This window comes from Musa acuminata, chromosome BXJ3-6 (genome assembly GCF_036884655.1).
Source record: "Musa acuminata AAA Group cultivar baxijiao chromosome BXJ3-6, Cavendish_Baxijiao_AAA, whole genome shotgun sequence".
NCBI lineage: Eukaryota > Viridiplantae > Streptophyta > Magnoliopsida > Zingiberales > Musaceae > Musa > Musa acuminata.
In genome coordinates, this window is record NC_088354.1 from 9,911,846 (window position 1) to 9,934,578 (window position 22,733).

The following is a 22,733-nucleotide window of genomic DNA, read 5'->3' on the forward strand; positions in this document are numbered from 1 at the left end:
TGACGTGTAGGAGAGATTGCCCTGCTCCCACTTGGCCCTGTCATCAAAGCAAAAGCATGACTTCACCCTTATGTTCCACGTTAATCAGCATTCCGATAGAACCTTTTAGTAACTAAATATTGAAGACCAAAAACCTCATCCAATAAAAATATTAATTAGATTCGCTATTATTTTCCGTGTTAATGAACTTTTTACTGGCTAAATATCGAGAATGCAAAACCGCATCGGATAAAAACATTGAAACAACATAATGTACTAAATTCACTTAGTAAAAAGAAAAAAAAAAGTAAAACTTAAAATCTTATCCGATAGTAAAGATCTTGAAACTAATTTCATATTCACCAACAATCATCAGCTCACTGCAGAAAGGGAAAAGGAAAGTGAATTATATGCTGGTGACGTATCACTGGAATTGATCTCTCAAGAAAAGTGGTGGCTGATGGCTCAGTTGTCTGATGGTGGGAATGTGAGTTGGTCTCTGGTTAATTCTTTCACATCAAAGTCGGTTCTTTGGCTTTCGTGGTTGCAGGTGCAAACATCATTATCATCACCAAGCTGATGAAGACCATTGCTATATCTCAAGATTTCTATCAGAAGATAAAATACCATTTATGTGAAGTAAAATAGGTTACGGGAGTATTCCAACCCAGGTAGAGTAAGAATATTTTTTGAGTGTTTACCAGACGACATAAATGAGGAATGATCTTCGATTGATATATCACGAAGGATCAATCCATTTATATTCTTAGAAGTCTCGTGAGCAACGATCTAGGAAATTGGGTGCATCTATCTGATGGTGAGATGGGAAGATGATGTTTCTGCAACCATATATCTGTGCATGAAAACTCAAAAGAGCTCATCGAGTAGAATGTTCTAACGAGTGCTAGGACTTTACCCAGTGTACTGGGATATCTGGAGACTGCTGCACTGTTGCCAGTTGACCACCCTCTGCAACACTTCGCGGCATCTGCAAGAATTCACCTACGAATGTAAAGATAGAGAGTTAGTAAAAGTTTCTTCTACTCTGGACTAAGACATCAGATGAACTTACGATGGAATTACGTACCCAACCGGTTGCTGACTTCCAACCCTTTGGCATTGAAATTACTTGCAGATGGATGAGGGTAGCAGCTGGTGAGATACAACACAATGACAATGCTTGAGCTACATGTGAGCCTCTACCAAATGGCCGAGAAAATATTGAGCATTCTTTTTGGCAAGGTAAAAAAAAAAAAAAAAGAAACCCTCAAATGTCAGTTTTGTTTTGGGACAAAATTACACCACATAAATAAACAAATTGATGGTAGCAATCACCACAATCAGACATTTCTAGCTGCAAAGTAGGTTGAAGCGGGTAACATGGCAGGAGTACCGAAAAGACTATCCTTTCATGGGAACTTCCCTTTACACGATACTGGGAGCATCTCCGATCCAACTGCATATGGCTCGTGGCCAACGCGTTCTAATGCAGTCAACTAGCGGTGCATGCTGAGGAGGTTGCGGAGGCTGATTAAGCTCGACGATTCCAGTCTCTCTTGTGCTGGAATCATTGCTTGAGCTACTCACCACATCAGCCAAAAACTCTTCTTGGGTCCACCTAGGAGGCACCACGACACTTAACTTACAAAGCCGCGGTCTCTGCAATGGACTCTCACCTCCAGCAGACGTACCATTGGATACTGATTTTGCAATCCCATTAAAATGGTAGAGATCAAACTGCTTCTTGCCCATTAATCCAGATGAGTCCTTTAAGCCCCCTAAACCTTTATCAAGATCCAGCAAGGCCTGCCAGAACTCACTCCATACTATGAACCCTGAGCTGCAAAGGTTGTCAAGCCTTTCGGGAGGGAAGTTAATGTTCATCTCCCGGAGAACTTGATGAAATCCTTCAACACTGATAAAGCCTCCCCCTCCACTCTGATCCTGGGCATCAAATGCTCTTCTAATCCTTGACTCTCGCTCTTCCAGCTCGTTCTCTTCTTGCACAGCAGGATCAAGAGCAAAAAGAACAGTGTAGTGTGACTCACTACCCACTACCCATATGGGCCATCTAGGGCATTTTAGATGCTGGCCAACCTTACACAGATTGAGAGATTCCAGAAGTGAAAGGAATCCAATCTCCGGAGTCATGGGTATGCCCTTCAAGAACATGCCACCACCAAGATCCATCCGGCCATCAAATACATTGGGGACAGCCTGTCCACAAATCAGAAGATTCACAATTTCCTGCAATTACCAGGGTTCAGGATTAGACTGTCCTGCACCAAGATTTCTGGAGATATATGATACTGAAGCACTACTAGTTACATTTGAGACATTAGTATACTATTGTGGTGACACAATAAATGCAATATTGACTCACTGCAGTATTAACACTACATGGGAGGAAATATCCATGAGAATGGGCAATCTTGGTAGCACGATGTTGCGATCATGATTCATATTTTCCCTCCTGAAGTATTTGAATGTGTTGTTAAAATTCGATGAATTAAATATTACCTGTGAGGCATGCCCAAATGGAGCTGTGACCAGTGGTAGGCTAGGATCATCTCTATCATCCTGAACGGATTCCTGGAATTATAATGCCAAAAAAGATTCAGCAATAGGCTTTTGCAAACGACAATATAAAATTCAGATTACCATGTATCTATCATAATGAGTGTAAACATCCATGCAATCAACAAAACATCCTTAAAAAATAGTTTTTCAGCACAGCAAGAACTTTGATCATGGATCATCACCTTATCTTACTGTGATGGTAAACATATAACATTTACAAAAGAACGATATGGAACATAGTCTTGGACAATATCTGAAAACTACAATTTCTAAATGAACAATAGCATACTGTTGCCCATATGGGTTGCCACTTCCCAACTTCAGCAACTTCAATAGCTCTCATTCTATGAACCGATTAATATTTTTTTAATCTACTACTCTGTACTAAGTCACTTACTTTTCTGCTACCAAGTCACTTCAGCCATTTTTTTTAATCTATCATTCTCTCCCTCACTCTTTGGGCTAAATTACGATCCTCCAGCTAAACTTAATAATAGAGTGGCATACCATAAATTTATCTAGCATGTAATCTTCACTATCAAATTAAGAATATTGCACCAGAATAGTTTCTGCCTTAAATACATTCTTCCTTTATTGTATCGACCAGGTTGTGCACCAGATTGTATAATTGGGAAGCCTTAATATCCACCTTACATGTAAACAAGGATTTAAATCATAATAGGATACTGGTTTTTAATAATTTACCTGAGTGGAAAGGTATTGATATACCGACTCATACCTCATGGTACCACCTAAAAAAATGAATAAAAACTAAATACCAAATTCTGGTCCAGTACTAGTACATGGTGGACCAGTAAATATTTTTGGAATGCACCATACTGACAGATATTTGAGACCATGCATGTTAACATGTCTAAGCTTCACCATAAGATAAGATTGCTGTCAATAACATATTGTTTAATTGTCCAGATTTTGTCCACCAAGCATGCATAAAGTGTTTATTTTGTAATTAATACTACTTGAATATGAAGCAACATTATGGGGAAAAATACATTCAGGAGAAAAAGGGTGAGGTGTCATGCATATAATGCTGTGGTATGCTGCAAAGAGACATTCTGTAAAGAAAAGATTGTGAAGTATCATTCAAACCAGTCCTCGTGACAGTAGAGCAGATATAAGGAACAGCATTGCCCCCATACGATTTCGAAACACAGGAAGCACTTCCATGAGATGATGCATAGCAGTTGCTTGTATGCTGTATGTGTTAACTCTCAGAATTTTCTGTAAATCTGAAGCTGATGCAATTGAGAGACCTTCCAAGGCTTTTGCTAACATCTGTTTAAATGTTCCAGCAATCAAAAGTAAGCTAAAGAATCCTAGGTGGGCTTAAAATGACAGAAAGCCAATTTGGTTAGGCTATAACCTCATGCTGATCAGCTTCAGATCCCTCCACATCATGGCATTGAACTTTTATTGTTGCAATAACAGCCCGTTTCCCACTTCCACATAGAAATAATATTTCAACCATACTGTGAACCAGTGCTCTGAGAAGAGACATATTATCAGGGCCTGAAGCTTAAAAATCACCTTGGGAGAAGAAAAAAAAAAAAACCAACAATATAAAGTTGATGCCAATTCATGACCTCTTCAGCACCAGATTTTGATCAAAAGCTATATAGGATAACTAAGGGTAATTAACAAAAGGTCACCAATCAAAGGAGGTATTTATTGCAAGTTCTAAGCCCTACTTGGTTCCTGCAGCATTTCATTATTCCATTTGTTAGATATAATAGCATTATCTTGCACAGCAAGGTTGTAAACCTTATGAACTTACCACCTTCTCTGGTTGGTAGTTAAATTCAGGTGAGAATAGCTGAGTTGTAAACTCTTTGATAACTCAGTTCATCTTTGAATTCCTAAATTTTGTACTATTATCTCATAGTAACAACACACTGTCTCATTTTTTTACATCATCACCACTAAATCATCTTCCCCCCAACCCTCCCCTCAAAAAAAAAAAAAAAAAACACATAATCTGTCCTTGTTCCAATTTTTATTCAGCTGACTTTCCCCTCTGCTTGTCTTCACTTTTTGTTCAATGCAGAAATGCTCCTCAACTGCATATATGTTTCGTTGCTGTGACATCAGGACAAGTTACAGTAATGAGAGTACAATAAAGTCTTTCGCAAATATTCTTAGCTTTTCTCCCTATATCGCAGTTGAAAGTACAATATCAAGTTGTTACAGGAATCTGAATATGCAGTATGCCAAAGCACAAACAGCACGTGCAGCTTGCAGGACTCGTCTTAGATCAGCATTGACAACAAAGCAAGTTTATTTTCAGGGGAAAAAAAACAATTAGCATTTCAAGAGATAAATAGCTGCTCAAGATTTTCACAATATGGATATGTCAAATTCCTTAATATCCAATGAACAAGAACAGTGACTAATTGAACAAGTTACAGGACAAAAAGGTTACAATGAGATCAAAATCATTTTAGAGTAATTAATCACCTTGCCTTTATATCTTCAGTAAAAGATGCAAAATTATTGCTTGCTGCATTTGAACTTCCATAAATTTTCTTCTGATCTAAATTATAAAGTGGATTATTGACTTTGACTTTACCAAAATCATCCAAGAAAAACAAAAGATACTTCAATACATAAGCCTGCAAAATACAAGAAATCAGAGTTAGAAAAAACTTTACAAAGTAGTAAAAACACTATAAAAATCCAGCAAGCATGTATAGAGAAATGTCACATAAATAAACTCACAGTCATTGTCATGAAAGGTTCCGCATTGAATTTTCTAGGATATAAGAATTGAAAACAAAAATATTATAATGATACACGAGGCAATTGTTCAGAAACATTGAATGTCGAGAAAAATTTGTAGGTGACACACAACATCATGAGGCCATTTTTTGATGTAAATTGAACTGTCTTTGATGCTCCATGGTGATTGTGGAGACAAGAACAGTGCAAGCTAAAGCATGGGACACCCTGCTTTTTAAATTTTATGTATATTCATCAATATGAAAATAAAACATATACTAGAAATGGTACTACATTGCAAATATCTGACAAACACCTCAACAATATTCACAGGATGACTAAGAAATAAATTTTGACATCAACACAACCCTCTTTAATTTATAAAGCAACAAGTTCTAGATTTATGGTTTTAACAAGGTAAGCAGAAGAGATCTTATATAGCAAACAGCCCTTTACATATCAGCAAAAAGAAAAAAATGGAAATGGCATCATTATAAGCATTTGTAAAGCATGAGCAAGACAAGACAAGATTTCTTTGAAAGTCCATCTGTAGCAACATAACCGTAGGTATATAAGACAAATGAGGGGGAAAAAAAGAGCACAACCTGTATGGTAGCCAGCACACCACAAGGACCTCCCTCGTGTTGGACCAAGCCCATGCAAGTTTCCGGGTCAGAGCTAAATCTACAAGCATTAATTCATACAAAATTAATTACAAAAAGTAGTTTCCAACAAGATCATTGTTCAACCAATTATATACATGTAACTGAAGATTTCATCCACAGTCTTTAGAGCAATCAGATATATAAATGGTGTACATTAATACTTCCAAATACAAGATACTGGCAAGCCCAACCAATAAACTAAACATCACTACCTGATGCAGGAATGCAGCAAGAAGGAAATGAAGTATGACTCATATAAGGATAGAGAACAATCGGATAGGTCATAGCCAAAATCAGTGAGAATAACAACAAAATAATACTTTATAATTCCAATATTGAAGCCAAAAATCCAAACCTCCCAATTTAAAACATAAATCATAGAAAGAAAAAAATCTGGTATTATGACGTGTAGCTGATCCAAATTGTTAGAATTTGAACACATCCTAAAAGTTAGAGAAAAATAGAAAATCCATGGTAGAACAAAGGAATCAAGGAAAGGAAACCAAGGGATTAAAGGATAAAAGCTTCACCAGAGGTTGAACACCCAACTGTAATAGATAAGACTGGTCACAGTCTCACAGATTACACAACTTCCCCAGATCATTAGAAGCAAGGATCTAAACCTACAAAGTAGACTATGTCTCGATATACTGTAAAGTATATTTAAATTTCAATTAGAGTTTTACGTTAAACTAGATAGTCTTCATAAAATATATTAACTTCCTTGTGAAATTCATGAAGGAATAATTGTAATCGCAAACATTATGCAAACATTTGGGGCGTTTGGACTTTGCTCAGACAAGACAAAAGAACATGTTTTAGATTTATATGAGCTATGCTGGGCCATAATAGATTGAAGAAGATATAAAACACTGAGAAAGCTTTAAGATTTCTGGATAACATGGACAACCAATTATTTATAAGGTAGAGTCTGTACCATAACATCATCACCTTCCTTCTATTGGAAAACATCAAATATCATCCACTTCAATTGTATGACATAATGAAACAATGAGAAGAACATTAACATTGAAGTACTTTCACTTCAAAATAAAACAGCCTTGGGTTTCAGCAACAAGAACGGAAATAAGACTTTCACTAATAGGTTCCAGGTAATATGGTATAACTAGAACTGTAGAACCATGGCAACTGTGAATCCACAAAGCGATGAATTCCCAAATGCAGGCAGAATTTGAAATATCACAAGAAAAACAGTTCTTTTTCATGCGTAGAGAATTGAATGATACCAAATAGGTAGCAAATTCAAATATGACAGCAAATAGAACGTCTCATGACTTGACCTGATTCCTTGGTTGCTCCATTGTGCCAAAACATCCTTTGACACGCAACTTCCGAACACCATGAGAAACAACTGCTCGGCATCAACCGACGATAACTCCTCCCCACAACCTAAAACCCTGCTCTTCTCCAGCTGCGGAAGGCTCATCTCCTCCTTCGCTACTGTGGCAGTCGTGATGGCCATCGGAACACTCTCATTCCGCGACTCCTCTCTCGCGCACACCGGCTTTGCGGGGCTAACAGTCTTATTTCCCGCGGCGGCCCTGATCCTCTTCTCGGCCGCAGAAGCCATGAGCTCCCGCTGTAACCGCCGGTTCCTTGCCTCCACGGACTCCTCAGCTATCTCCCGCTGCTTACTTCTCTTCGCCTCCGGTGGCGAGCTCTGCAGGCTCATACGGAGCGCCATCTGCAGCTCCTCATCCTCCTGATCCGCCATGGACAGATCACCCCCAACCAACCCCTCGAATCAGAGCCGAAACCTAACAGATTGCGATCTAGGGTTTCGATCGGCAGACTACCATCAACAGATGACGCGTCCTACAGATCAATAGAACAAATCTCTCGCCTGGTTTCAAACTCGATCGGAATCGAAAACCTTGAGGGAGGAGGGAGAATTCGGCGCCGGACGGATCGCCGACTCGCAGAAGGTCGCGCGAGGAAAGGAGCAGTCGAGATGGAATATTACCGCACGCAGCGGGTGGCCAACTTAGGTTACCAAAATGCCCCTATCAGTGCGAAAACGATCAACTACTGGAGTCACTCAGACACCAACTCGGATATCGAAATGCTTTATCGTACAAGGGTGTCATGGTAATTTAATATATATTTATTCTATTATATCAAAATATTTCCAAAAAGCCTTCGAAAGGACATGAGTTGGCGTGGTTCAAAATCGGGCTTCGGTGGGCCGAGTTGGGCCACCGTCGTCTGTAACACTGTGTGCACCGGCATCATCAGTCCTGATTATTTCCGTGGGTGACTCAGTTCCTGTGGTGGATAGTTCGAAGACAGGCCGTTCAGGGGTCACTCGGTTCGCTGGAGTAGCGTAACTTCCGACACGTGTCCTCACGTGGTGTATGATACCAGTGACGTCGTCTTGTCCAGTAGTTATCCGACACGTAGGGTTGAATCCTGTCCCTGCCATCGGACCGAACCAACCACGCGGCAGATGGTGTGGTCCGGAGCGCAACAGATGCCGCGCCCAAGCAACCAAGTTCGCCACGAACGACCGAACCGGGACGCGGGAGGGCAACACTTCGCTGACCCTTCTTAATTCACTCTTCGGTGTACCGGCCTTATCATTGAAGGAATCAGCGGGGTCCACGGAGAAGCGGACCGTGAAGCGCTGTGAAAGGCTGCGAAGAGTCATTTCGAGGTGTGAGTGCCACGCGAACCCGGCGATGAAATGTTCTCCCTCGATCTCCTCCATGCTCGCCACCGAGTGTCCAGTCTGTCTCCTCCTCGCCGTTTGTTGCGGACTTCACTGCTGGCCCATTGCATGCACGACGCCACTCCACAGCCCCAAGCGACGTCTGCCTCTCGATATATGTACTCGTGAAAGAGCCTTCGTTGTAGGTCGAAGAATACGAGAGGAGGCTCTTTTGGATGATGGGAGGGAGAGACTGGAGCGAGGTGGCACAAGGGCTGAAGCCGGCGGCCGCGATGGTGCTGATACAGACGTCGTTCGCCGGAGTGAACATACTGTACAAGTTGGCCTTGAACGATGGCATGGACGTGAAGGTCCTCGTCGCCTACCGATACATCTTCGCCGCCGCCTTCATCAGCCCTGTCGCGTTCTTCATAGAAAGGTATGTATATTCTCGATCTAATCGATTGCGCAAGTGTTCGATGAAATGAGTTTTGCTACCACTCGATCAATGTCTCCGAATAGCCTATGCCCGTGTGGAGATTTCTTATGACCGGCCTTTCCATGAACAAGGTGGTTCTGCATAGACATTATAATGAACAACCCTAAGAAAGCTGTTCTCTCGTACGGCGTTGGTTTTATCTTGGCATGCTCGGGGTGAAAGGATGGCCGGATTTTTAATGGATTAAGCTTGGACGATTAGAAGTCGGTGGTCTGTTGTCCAATGCATCCTGCATCTCTCGAATGGATGGGCTATTTCACGGCTCATCTTTTGGTTTATTTCTTCCTCTTTGTTGTTCTTGTTCTGCCTTTTTTCTTCTTTAGCTTCATTTTACTTGTTCCTCTGTTCTTTCTTGATGATCATTTCGGCAAGGATGAAACGTATATTATGGGGAAAAAAAAATTATTTTTGTCAAGTCTTTAGATCAGTGGGACAATGGGATTAAAAGCATTTTGAGTTAGTATTATCCTTTTTTGTGGATCAATTTGTACATACTATACACATGCTTCTTTCTGATGGGATAATTAATTCTATTGAAAGATCGACCATCACCTTTCCTCATGTTGTGATTTTGACTAATGGCTGCAGGAAACGAAGGCCAAAGATAACGTGGAAGATACTCGGGCTGACGTTCCTCTGTGGCTTGTTTGGGTAAGACATCACAGGATCCTCATGACAGTCACATGAAACATTTAATTGTGATGATGTGTGAAAATGATTTTGACTGTTCTTTCTCTCTCTGTCGGTCTCTCCATCTATGAACAAAAATACCTACTTTGCAATGTGACCTTGAATTTGGTACATGGTTGACATAACTTGAGATATGCATACCATTGGAGATAATTCTCTGTGGACTATCTATATATGTTCCTTATCTTCAACATCCTGAAGAAGTTTTCAGGATTCTATTGTATGCTTTTTCTTGTATTCAGCTGGTGCTACAACACGTTTGAGTAAAGTGAATAGCTTGAATGGTTTTCTTGGTAGAAGTTGTGATAGTTGATGATGATGGTCAACTTAGAAAAAAAGAAATATTTATAAGATTCAATACATATATTGTTTCGGTAACGTACTTAACAAAATTAGTTCCCTATTTAATGATGTTATTCATGAATGTGATGAATATGAATCTTTGCTGCCTGAGCTCTAAAGAAAAGGGCAAGGAAAGACTTTGTCGAGGTGGCAGATCTTAAAAGGAAAGGAGAAAATGAATGCATGTGATAGACAGTTGTAATGGTTTTGTTTTCCGTGACTTTCTTGAAGCTTTTCCATTCATGTCATAGATATGACTGAGTAATAGTTTCTTGTACAGTGAAGCATGTATTTATGCTTCTCTTATGAATTTGCAGGGCAACTTTCGCACAAAATCTGTATGTGTCCAGTATGAAACTTACTTCGGCTACTTTCACATCTGCTATGGCCAATCTTGTTCCTGCGGTTACATTTATATTGGCTGTATCATTCAGGTTGGAACTCTGAACTTCTGAAAAAATATATTCTCTTTAATCTGTATTGCATCTGAATCTGCTAGATGTCTTTCTTCTTCTGAAATTCTTCAAAAGAACGTTCTTAATGCTTAACTGATATTGACCATTTACTTAACGTAAGTATTTGAAATAAATACAAATTATGATCCTCCTTTGAGGAAAATCATTGCTAATTGCTGACTGCTTTTCGGAAGTTCTTCGTGCTAGACATTGACCACTTTAGAGAATGATTGTCGTTATTTCAGCAATAGCCAATTTGTTAACTTCACTAGGACACAATTTTACCTAATCACATCCATGAATATTTATCTTTGTAGATTTTTTTCTTTTCTTTTCCTGTGGTTATAGTCTCCTTGATATTTTCTTTCAATCTAGATGTATGCTTGCACATAATAAGAAATTGCTAGATAGAATCTTAGGTACAGAATTTTACAATCCATGTTTGTTTAGATTTTGTATGGCCTGAATGCATTTGTTGATGACTTATGAGCATCCATCCATGTTTTTCTTGGTCCGTATCCTTTACCATTATCATGCATTAATGACTGTTGTATGACATTTAAACAATATTAGCACTTAGGCTTTACATTAGCCTGATTGGTTGCTCACATTGTTGTCTTTTGTATGAGAAACCATTCACTAGATTTGGTGCCTTCGAAGGGAAAAAAATATTGAAGTGAGATATTGATCTCCTCAATCTCAGATTCTAGTGTTTATCATCACAAAATAACCTTTAACATTTTATTGACATCTTAACAATCAAAACAAGGAAAAAAGCTACTTCTCCAATTAGCTGAATATACAGAATCAGAAGGTGAAAGTGCTTCCTTGATTTAGCAACTCATTAGCTTGATGACATATACTGGAATACTTTCAACTAGATGATAGTTTGAGGAGAATTATGAATGGTTAAAATTCATGGATTGTCCAATATTGTACTTGTGACTTTTAACATGCAGGTTGGAAAGACTAGGAATACGAACAAATTATGGAAGAGCTAAGGTTCTAGGAACGCTCCTAGGGTTGGGTGGGGCAATGCTTCTCACCTTCTATAAGGGAGCAGGTATAGAACTTTGGTCGACAAACATCAATCTCAGTGAGCAACAGGATCATGGAGGCCACCACTTAGCAGCGCCTCACTCAGAGTCTGGTAATCGTGTCATGGGCTCATTCTTGGCAGTTGCCAGTTGTTTGTGTTATGCACTCTGGTTAATTATTCAGGTGATCTTAATGTGATGATGCCATTTTGCATTCTGAACTATATTTGTTTAACCTTCCTTTTTTTTTTCTGCATTCAATTGTTGTCAGGCAAAGTTGGCCGAAGCATACCCTTGTCACTACTCCAACGCAGCATTGATGTGCTTGATGGGATCCATTCAAGCTAGCATCTTGGCTCTTTGTGTTGAGAGACATAGGATTCAGTGGAGACTTGGGTTTGACATTAGGCTACTCACAGCCGCATATTCAGTAAGAGGGTTTCTTCTTCATCCTCTAGTCTTTTCTGGCAACTTAATCATATTATGTCACAGAATTTTCCTTTTCCTTGGGTCTTTTATCAATCATGTTTCTCTTCATGGTTGTTCTGTTTATATATGGAGAAGTGTTATGCTTAACCGAGCCAAATGATGAGCACCATTGCACATCAGGCCAGGGATAACAAAACTTTTTGTTGGCTGCCAACATGATCTTTCCCAAATAAAACAGCTAAGCTTTTAAGACCAAGGAATGTTTTCTTTATTGATGTGTCTCTGCATATGTTTTGTGAGTGTACCTCACATAACTGAAACGATGCCTAGTAGAATGCACCTGAGTATACTTACAAAGAACATGATCTACCACCTAGAGAATTCAAAACCTTTTCATTGTTTTCTTGTATACTTGCCCCCTTGAACTCCATATCTGTGTGCACAAATCCTTCAATTATATTCTCATGCATAAATCATTCTCGAGTGTATGATAAAAAATCTTTAGAAATTGTATGTATTTTTTGTGCCATTTCCTTGATAAAGAGTATATATATTTTGCAAGCTATACAAGAACAACAAAGAGATTCAGACCGTTGGATATCTTGCATTTTGTTATCAAAATCTATCCTGACTTGCATTAACAAAGTACACTAACGTAAAAGGCATAGATGGCATTGAAGGTCTTCCTAACTTAGATTTGCTGTTCGCGATTTAGAAAAGATAAGCCTTTTCTGTTCACAATGTGTCTCATACATCTCTTCACTTGCTGTCCGGTGATACAGGGTATATTTGCTTCTGGGATGAGCTTTACACTCCTGGGGTGGTGCATAAAGAAGAAAGGACCAGTATATGCCTCTGTTTTCAATCCTCTGATGCTTTTACTTGTTGCCATATTGAGTTCGCTTCTACTCAATGAGAAGTTATACTTGGGATGGTAAGCTCAAATCTTTTACTTCAATACGAGTCATAAACATCTCAAACTATTGATGATCTTCCTATCTGTCCCAGTCTGTTGGGAGCAGCTTTGATAGTAATTGGACTCTACATAGTGCTGTGGGGAAAAGGAAGAGAAGCATCCAAGATTGATGAGGAATCTCCGGCAGAAGCTACGAGGGAATCTATAGACGTAGCAGTAGCTCAAGAAGCTGCTACTGATCCAGGCTCTGGAAATGTATGCGACCCAAACATCAGGAAAGGAGAGGAGGTGAAACAGAAGGCAAACAAGCCAGGATGTAGTGGGTTTTAACAGCAAGGCAACAATCCTATTTCCTTTTTCATTAAAAGACTGAGAGATGACAATGGTGTTGACAGTTCTTGAAGAACAGATGGGTTTTACAAATATGGAGCATGAGATACAGCTGCCAAATCCATATGTTTCCCATTGATGGAGGAGTTTTCCTCGACCATGGGTTTTTGATGAGAGAACTGCTACAGAGCTTGGGACCTGCCTTAATTAGTGCAAATAGCCTCATTCAATGGAACTGTCCCTTGGCAAAACTACTACTTTCTCTGAGGAGAAGCTACTAATGTCGAGGTATAGAAGTGTCCTTAAAATAATGTAGTGAAGCATATGGCTTTACTGTCCTTAAAATAGATTCTGGTAACCATGTTCTATTACTTGGATGTGATTGTCAAGTGTGCAAGCAGGTAGGATGCTTATATTTATCAAATCCACAGCATTAATCTGTGCTATGCAAAGTGAGACTTGAATGATACACCGAACATGCTTGTGATTTCAAAATGCTATCTGCAGGAGCTCGGTCTAAGGTGATACTGGGAAATCGTGGATTGGCATCTCACAAGTAGCGAAAAATAAAAACAAAATAAGAATTTTTAAAGTCAAGTATTTGATTGTTATGCGAAAATCTCATATTCACATCTCTACTCGTCGTAAAATTCATAATTTGTGTATGACCCTCTAGGCCCGATACCGAGTTGATCGTGAGTCGATCATGTCAAAACCTCTTTTGACTCAAAACTTCTTTTGATATAGTAAATTATTATCTTCATAATTCACTTGACTCATCGACTATGGTATACTATGCCACTGTACCATAATCCCCAAACAATATTAGAGATCTAATCCATCGAACATGTTTATCCTCAGTTACCATGTATCTATGGTTCTTCATCCATCTAATATTTCAAAGACTATATGTTTGGCATGGTAATATCAGACTCATATGAAATCCTGTCAAAATCTCTAATCGGATTCTCCCGGAGAACTCGTTCTCTCTCAATCCGAACGATCCTGAATAGGGATTTTGTTTGAGTGAGCACACACGAGATATTCCTCTTGCGATACCGAGAGTGGATGATCATTTATTGACATTCAATTGCTTTCGTAAGGTTGACTGTCATTTTCAAGAATCGATTGTACTAGATATAAAACTTTTAAAATTGTAAATCCAACGTCAAAGAATTGAGTACTTATGCAAGACATATTTGGTATCTCAAGTCTAAGGACCAGACACACAATTGAGACTACAAAATCGATGTCTGATGTCAGTATCATTAACTATTCAACATTTCATTGGTGGATCAATCAGTGAACTCATTTTCCAATGAGTACATGCATTATATCTCTAGTGTCCTCACACGAGCGACTATAAGACCAACCGCCTCCATCATATGGACGAGTATACAATACACTAGTCTATCTGATTATCTTGATGTCTTTCTCGAGTAACCAATGATCAAGATGATTTATGGCCTATGTTTAAAGGCGAATCGATCTCATTATTATGATCTCATCACAATCCGATTCCTATTGCACAGATCCAATGACATCACAATATAGATATAGATAATATATGATAAAATGCCTATAATAACAAGCAAACATATTGATGTTGTGTGTCGTAAGTGTCATTACTCACGTAATTAGTTTGTAGGACACCTATAATTAATCAATATAACTATTTTATAATATCTATTTTTGTAAAGATAATATTTTGTTTGTGCTGCATTATGGATAAATTAGAGATGAAACTAACAAAAATAAATATATATTTATTTTGGATAAGTTTTGTTTATAGTAAGTACAAACAAATATAATTAATTATATACTTTTTTTTGATAAGGGTAAAATTATTTTAGAAATGATAAAATTTATTAGGTATTTATCTAAATCGCAAGTAGTTAATGAGTGTTTGTTCTTTTCAAGCATTCGGATAATTCAAGAAGATGAGTTTAGAGCTCCATCTTAACATTAGGAACCGACAATTTCGATTTCAACTAAGTCAAACTTTGGGACTAACAAATTGAGAGCTCCATTATAGTAAATCAAGAAATTCATGTTGACATTTTGACTTCACTTTAATATCTTAGCAAATCAGGTGAAGTTGATCGTCATTCATTTTGAACCTCGAGCTCGATCCTAACAACTTACATTTACTTTAAACCTCGATCGATCCATCTCAACATCTAAGCATATTTTTAAGGATATTTTTTTTTATAAAACACCACTAAAAGAAAAGGTTTAAGTTAATCATGAGATGTAGTTAAAACTTGACTAATTTGGATTAGAGATATACAAATATCTAAAATATCTTTAATATTCTTATAATCATAAAACAAAAATTTAGGGGGCACTCTTGTCAATCGATGAAGATTTATGCAATGATAATATGCTAATTTTTAAATTTTATAAAAATACATTATATAAATAATTTTGGAAGAATAAATACGAAAACTAATTATGTATAAATTATAAATATAAGACGCCACAGGACGACAATAAATTCGTGACTTAAGTCGCGTTATCAAGCACCCAACCCTTATAAATCAAACTTCCCGCCCATCGGAGAGCAAAGCGTTGGGTCTGCCGCTCGTCCCCTCATATCTCATTTCCACTCCCTCCTCCACCTTCTCGTTTTCCCTTCTCTTTCCGTCCGTCCTCATCGGGTCATAGCAGCAGCTCCTCGGGGTCCCTTCACGCCGATTCCTGATCCAGCGCACCGTCAAGAACGAGGTGGGATCTCTGTAGAATCCAATGGTATTGGGATCGTTGTTCGGTCGTAAGGAACAGTCATTTCAATGTTGTCTTCCCATTTGTTTTGGTTGGTCTTGATCTGAGTGACACTTCTTTCTTATTGCCAAACCTAGATTGGTCGGTTTTTAGGGTTATAGTTCGTATGTTGAAATATTTAGGGTTTGTGTCATAGTTTTTAATCGAGCATTATAAGGATCCCGCAAGAATTATTATGTGAAACGTATCCTCACTTTAGGAGAGGAAAAAAAAGGTGATTAAAAGGAAAACCATTCAGATTAGCATTGTGATGTAAGATGTGTTACAATAGCTTTTCGTTCACTTCGATGGTAATGGAGTAGATTGCTGGATTTATTGAATCCTTAGTCATGATAGTTCCTTCGAGCTGTGTGATACATGAATTGAGATTCCCTGTATTTTGTATCATAGTTATGGATGCCATCTTTGAACAAATCGAAATCATAATTAATTTATTTTATATATTTTTTGGGAATAGTATGATCCTCCAAGAATCTCCCGAGAAAATTACTTGGGTCAAATGCTTAGACACCATCTCCATAACAAACAACCTCGGAACCTCTTCAAGATCAAGAGAGAAACCTACCCTCACCCAGGGCTTGATCGAGATCAACAATAGCATAGTAAGCATGCAAATCATCTCTGTTTTAGTTTTATTCAGATTTGACATTTTCCACAGTGTTTAAGGGAGTGGGGAGCAGTATAAAAAACAATAACCTGTCTAGCTGGTCAAAATTTTTTCTCAGTTTTACACGATGGATTTTATTGTGACATTGAATTCATTGGGTAGGTTACCATTTACTATCGTGATTTATGTATTTTATTCTTTAAATGATTAGTTATGACTTTTCTTGAATTGCATTATGGAAATTAATAGCTTTATTCTTGTTCGTGAAGATTTATGTCTCATTTGTTAGCATCAAGTATCTGAACAAAAAAAGTTAATAATAGGACTATGATGTTGTTTTCTCTGCATTTGAACTTTTATTTCTTTATTTGTGCAGGAACCAGTTCCTTTCGGTGGTTATAACTTAAGTAATTAGTTCTTAATTGTTGGACTAGTGGGCAAATCACAGCGTTGCACTTGAAACATGAATCCTTGGAGAAATAGATATAGGTGTATCAAGTGAGGTTCATCATTTCTGGCATTCATGTCACTGTAACTAGATATAGGTTGTTTGAGTCATGCAAAGAATCCAGGTATGAATCGACTTGCCCCCATTAGCATTCTAACATTTTTACTTAATTACTTCTAGAACAAATTAAAGGAGGGAAAATTTCTGGACTTTGATAAAACAAAAGATGACATTCAAGTCTTTTTTTTCTGGCCTTTGATTCGCAGATTTATAAATTCATAATTTATTTTTATTTAAATCTTTTTTCCCTTTCCATCACTTGATATATTTTTATTATTTGCTCTTGTTAATATCTTTAACAATTTTGCATTATTACATTTTGTTATCAACTTGACAATGTTTCTTCTGACTAATGACAGGCTCTGGGACCTTAGAATTTTAGTGCTCCTTGAGTATTTAATAACATTATTAATTTAGGATGAATTGGTGGTACTGTCCATGTATGATTCACGCTTTCAGTTGTAAAACCCTTGAAGAATAGCACCTTAATCCCACTTTGCTACCACAAAGAACTTGTTTGAGTAATTGGGTAGATGTGTGATGTCATTTCACCATTCCAATGGTTTTCCATGATATAGGTTAGAGCATGCTTTATTTAGGTTATTTATGCCTCTTTATAATTACCTCATTCTGGTAGGTTTTAGCAATGGATTTGCTGCCTAATGCATTTGGTTTTCTATGCATCAGACCAGGCTAGCTGCTTAATAAGTAAACGACTGTATTTTCTCTGCTTTCTGGAGTTGTTCTTGTCTATGGTTTCCTAATATCAGGTTAGCTATTTTCTATCATCTGATTCATGCATGCTTGAATTCACTAATCTATTTTATCGGCATAAATATGTAATATACTTGTTCCTCTAGTCCTTCAAAATAAAATGTTAATGATTGTTTTCTGCACACAATACACACACACACATATATATGCTGTGATATTATTCCCTTTTAATTGGATTATATTTAGGTTTCTGCTGGCTAGGCTAGTTACTCAAGGTCTCCAGCTCTCTTAATTTCATCCGTTCTGCCTTCACTGGCATTTGATCGCTTCTCTGCATGCCTGACAGATAAGCATTGTTGTTTCCCATAACTTAGTAAGCATTATTTTCTTTGCTGCTAGTTAAGAAATAAAAGGGTAGCAACATATTTATGGCTCCGGATGGAGCATCCAGCAGCTTAAATGTTTTTCTCATTCTCCTTTTTTTTTTTGGTGTCAAAATCATCCTATCAAGCTTATGCAGGCTATGCTTGTTAATGATGGCACTGGAAGGAAATTACTTATGCAGAGAAGGGTGGGTTCGATTGACTAGAATTTAGTACCGTATAAATTTTCTCAGGCTTTTCTCTTTGAACAAAACTCGAATCTTTTTGTCATCAAAAGTTTGTCATACTTTGAACGTAAACCAGTTGAATTTGGCGAACCTACTCGTCAATGATAATGACCATTCAGTCCTCTCTGTGTATCTTGGTGTTGTCTAGAGTAAAACAGACCTTTTTGACAAATTCTCATTTAGTGAGGAGAAAACTTGTTTGATCAATGAATAAGCCTTCAGCTCTTATTAGAATCTAAATAATGTTACTGTCAAACAAAGTGACCGATATGACAAACCTTTCTTTTGTACAAAATTTACTGGTTTGCTTATGTTTTCCATTACCACCGATGACAGTTTTAATCATTACACCATATTTCGAGCTCGGCTTCTTTCATGAACATGTCTCTGTTAAACAAATTCTCAGGTGAAGAGTTCCCCTTGATATGTTGTTTTTGCCCGTAGTGTCGGTGTTATTGTCATGTCAGCCCAATCAAAGCAAAATTGCTAGCGGCATTTAATTGGCTGCACCTTTTCTTCGTTTAGGCTGCTGTCAGCAGTTTCCCGAGCGAGCACTCTCCACAGGATCGCTTCCGGAGGTCAGTATTGCAGCATTCTACTACATTTAATTACTATCAAATTTAGTTTCCTTCATAAGAACAATAGAAAATAACTTACTTTGCCTCCTATTTAGATGGTTTATATATTTTGTTCCAGTCTGGTGAGCTGCTGGTATTTAAGGATTTGTGCTTGCCACTTACGTTGAGGTCCACTGTGGCTTGAATGGTCTTATTTGCCTAGTGTCGGTTCTTCTTGTCGTGATCTGTCACACCTGCTCACCTAGCACTCTGTTTGAACCTCTAGCCTATAGTCTCGAGAACCTCTATCCGCTTGCTTTCCCTAGCCCTCAACTGTGTCAATAAGAACAAAGCCTGTTGGACTTGGACGCAAGCCTCTTGCTTTGTGCCCAATGCCGTTGTTGCTTTCCATGATCCTATTGAATCACGAGTAAGTTGCGTTCTTCGAGACCTCAGCTGCTGGTTGGTGCCCAGACCAAACTGTAAGGTTGATTAATTCATATCATTCTTCAGTAATTTTTGAAAGGTCGATTAGTTGGACCTCATATGACTTGGTGCTGATTCATGTATTATACAAGGATCAACCACCTTCTTAATATATTTTAGATGTCATTAGAGATATATGTAAATGTTTGACTTTCTGTCTGGACTATTAAGTTATCAGACGAACTAATCTAGTGGACTTCTAGTCTGAAGGATAAAGAAAACTCGGTGGTTTTGCGCACCACCATCTTCTTTGAGACGCGGGATGTTGGACCTGTTCTGAATTCTTCCGAACCGCGTGGGGTAGATGAACTACCTCAAAAGCCCTCCTATATTGCGTATGGTATTTTTGGGGCTACGGGGGCTTTTCGGTCCACGAAGTTTTATCCTTCTCAAAACATTAAATCGCGCGCGACCTCGGCCCGGTCCACATCATCCAAAGCGACAGCTGTGCGTCTCCCTGACTCCACGGCGTACGCGCGCACCGAATCAGCTGTCCCGGGTAATGGATCCAGTGCGGGGTAGCTTTGAGATCCGTAGACACAGATCTCAAAGCGCAAATGACACTCGAGTCCTGCTGCTACGCGGATGCGCCGTGTCGTGCTCGCGTCTCGCCCGCGTTCCACTCGGCCACCGGCTCTTCCGTTCTCTCTCTCCGCGGTTAATTTTGGCAAACCATGTCATCTTATTTTAAGTGGGGTGCCATAGTTTAGTGAGACAGAATACGTGGCTGTCGCACTCCTTTTTCTTCTTTTTAATTTACCCCTCGTTGAGAATATTTTTGTCCGCGTATTTGTTCCTTCGAGGGGAGAAGGTGAACGCCCCCTCCATTTAAGCCGCCTCCTCTCCTCTCGTCATCCGACACTGGGGGCTCCAAGCAAGCAGCCCAGCAACCATAGAACCTCGACGACCTCCGTCGGTTTCCACATTACACTCGCCATCCCCAAATCTCTTCTGTTCCTCTTCCCGTCTCTGGCCTCATCCTAAAACATCTCGTGCACTGTAAGGATGAATTGAGTGGTCTGATTCCTTCGAGAATGCCAGTCTCCGTGTACCAGGGCTTCCCATCCTCCTCCTCGGTCTCCTTTGTCTTCCTTGGCCGCTCCATCCGAAGCATCCGCGCCGATTCTGTTCGCCGCATGAACGCCCACCACCACATGGCCACCGCCGAGCAACAGGAGCTGTGCGCCTTCCAGCGCTGCGTCGCAGACCACTTCATGGACCTCTCTGCCGTCGGTGCCGACGGCCTTTTGTCACTCTCCTGGGTCCACAAGCTCCTTCACGCCTTCCTCGTGTGCCACGAGGAGTTCCGGGCGCTTCTCGTCGACCGCTGGGCGCTCATTGCCTTGCCACCCCTCGAACACCTCATCGCCGACTTCTCCGACCGGGCCGTCAAGGCCCTCGACATCTGCAATGCCGCCCGCGACGGTGTCAACCAGCTCCGCCGCTTGCTGGCCCAACTTGAGATCGTGGTCGCAGCGCTCGGCCCTGCCGCCGCCTCCACGTCCCGCCGCAGAATCGGCGAGGGCCAGCTCCGCCGCTCCCGCAAGGCCCTCGGTGAAGTTGCCGTCGTGCTCGACGACAAGGACGCCGGCTCAATCCTCTCCCACAGCAACCGCTCCTTCGTCCGCAGCGGCAACGCCGACCCCTTTTCCTCGCCGAGCGGCGGCCGTCGCTCCTCCCACTTCCGCTCCACCTCCTCTACCGTGTCCCGCTCGTGGTCCGCCGCGCGGCAGCTGCAGGCCATCGGAAGCAACACGACCGCACCTCGAGGCCACGAGGTCGACGCCAGCGCCGGTCTTGCGGTGCCCATTTACACGATGACCGCTGTGCTCCTGTTTTCGATGCACTCCCTGGTGGCTGCGATCCCTTGCCGGGACCGCGGCCTCCAGGCCCACTTCTCCGTCCCGCGCACGTTTCCGTGGTCAGCGCCCATCGTATCTCTCCACATGCGGATCATGGAGGAGTCGAAGAAGAAGGATCGGAGGAACTCAGCCGGGCTGCTGAAGGAGATCCAACAGATCGAAAGGTGCACACACCAATTGAGCGAGCTGCTAGACACCATTCAGCTCCCGATGTCGGAGGAGGAGGAGAAAGAGGTGAGGCAAAGGGTGGGGGAGTTATCAGAGGTCTGCGATGCCTTGAAGGATGGGCTTGATCCGTTGGAACGTCAGGTCAGGGAGGTCTTCCTCCGGATCGTGCGCAGCCACACTGAGAGCCTCGATTGCTTGTCTCATACCGCGCAATGAAATCTCCCATTTTCGTTCCTGTGACAGGAACCGCTGCCTAATGTCGATGACATATGGGAAGGTGAAGGAATTGAAGTAGAGCAAATGCCCCTTCATTCGCACCGATAAGCAGGTGGTTGCTTTTGTATCTACCATTATATTTTGTGTCCAAGGAAAATGATTGCGTGTTTCTGCTACTGGTAATCCTAAAAGGCTCTGCAGCAGAGTGTTAGCCTTTCTTTCCCATTTACATATCTTGAACCCTTGATGGCAATAGTCAACTAAGGAATGCTTGGGTTTTGTTTCCTTCTTCCCGAGCTTTGTGGATGTTTGGATTTAATCCTTGCGAAAATTTTGTTTGGAATGAAATTTTTTGCTTACTTGATATGAAAGAAGTATACTATACTTGCAAAGCCGTGTTGTTTTGTCTTAGTTTTTGATAGAATCTACACCTATGAATTGAGTTTTAGATTTTGCAGAATGTTGTCTCTGTCACTGATAAACTATGTAGGCCTATCTTGTATGACTTCTGCATAATAATAAGTCAGTCCTTTTTGAATGTGCTGTGTAGTTAACAATAATATGTCAAAGATGGTGGCTCATGACTAATAAAAATATATCTAGAACAGTGTAAGGGAGCAGTGGCCGAGATAATCTTAGTGTCACATGTGGAAGGTTCAGTTAGGAAACAGGGTCCTTTCTTCTTCGAACATTGAATGGACTTCTTGGAAACAGATATCAAGCTTTATGTGCCACACTTCTCAATCGTATGCAATTGATATGTAGCCTGTAATTCACATTGATGGTTTTTTGCCTTGCAAGACTAAGTGCTTATCTAAAAAATATTGTAAATTTAGCAGGTCACACTGGTATGCTGTTGTGGTTGTGCTATGCTATTGTTTTGGTAGTTGCAAAC

At 40.0% G+C, this 22,733-nt stretch overlaps 3 protein-coding genes across 3 annotated transcripts; 2 read left to right on the forward strand and 1 right to left on the reverse strand.

Moving 5' to 3' along the window:
• Positions 1–1,171: 1,171 nt before the first annotated feature.
• Positions 1,172–7,933, reverse strand: LOC135640094 (uncharacterized). The gene is made up of 7 exons (XM_065154225.1): positions 7,262–7,933; positions 5,901–5,979; positions 5,035–5,189; positions 3,944–4,064; positions 3,670–3,855; positions 2,500–2,571; positions 1,172–2,226 (listed from the first exon to the last, which is right to left on the reverse strand). Exons 1-7 carry the CDS (start codon positions 7,693–7,695, stop codon positions 1,405–1,407), a joined length of 1,869 nt encoding a protein of 622 aa, XP_065010297.1. The 5' UTR covers positions 7,696–7,933; the 3' UTR covers positions 1,172–1,404.
• An 804-nt stretch (positions 7,934–8,737) lies between these two features.
• On the forward strand, positions 8,738–13,774 carry LOC135640035 (WAT1-related protein At1g68170-like). The gene is made up of 7 exons (XM_065154124.1): positions 8,738–9,067; positions 9,716–9,778; positions 10,477–10,593; positions 11,574–11,835; positions 11,923–12,081; positions 12,863–13,014; positions 13,089–13,774. Exons 1-7 carry the CDS (start codon positions 8,865–8,867, stop codon positions 13,324–13,326), a joined length of 1,194 nt encoding a protein of 397 aa, XP_065010196.1. The 5' UTR covers positions 8,738–8,864; the 3' UTR covers positions 13,327–13,774.
• Positions 13,775–20,399: 6,625 nt separating this feature from the next.
• On the forward strand, positions 20,400–22,067 carry LOC135640501 (protein BYPASS1-LIKE-like). The gene has a single exon (XM_065154978.1). The coding sequence runs from the start codon at positions 20,627–20,629 to the stop codon at positions 21,836–21,838; it is 1,212 nt and encodes a 403-aa protein (XP_065011050.1). The 5' UTR covers positions 20,400–20,626; the 3' UTR covers positions 21,839–22,067.
• The last annotated feature ends 666 nt before the right edge of the window (positions 22,068–22,733 follow it).

Coding starts and splice junctions, on each gene's coding strand:
- LOC135640094 (XM_065154225.1), bottom strand. CDS start 7,695: ATGGCGGATCAGGAGGATGAGGAGCTGCAGATGGCGCTCCGTATGAGC. Junction 5,190..5,900: donor GTGTGCTGGCTACCATACAG/GTTGTGCTCTTT, acceptor TGTATTTTGCAG/GCTTATGTATTGAAGTATCT. Junction 4,065..5,034: donor ACTGAAGATATAAAGGCAAG/GTGATTAATTAC, acceptor GTCTCTTCTCAG/AGCACTGGTTCACAGTATGG.
- LOC135640035 (XM_065154124.1), top strand. CDS start 8,865: ATGATGGGAGGGAGAGACTGGAGCGAGGTGGCACAAGGGCTGAAGCCG. Junction 9,068..9,715: donor GTCGCGTTCTTCATAGAAAG/GTATGTATATTC, acceptor TAATGGCTGCAG/GAAACGAAGGCCAAAGATAA. Junction 12,082..12,862: donor TACTCACAGCCGCATATTCA/GTAAGAGGGTTT, acceptor CCGGTGATACAG/GGTATATTTGCTTCTGGGAT.
- LOC135640501 (XM_065154978.1), top strand. CDS start 20,627: ATGCCAGTCTCCGTGTACCAGGGCTTCCCATCCTCCTCCTCGGTCTCC.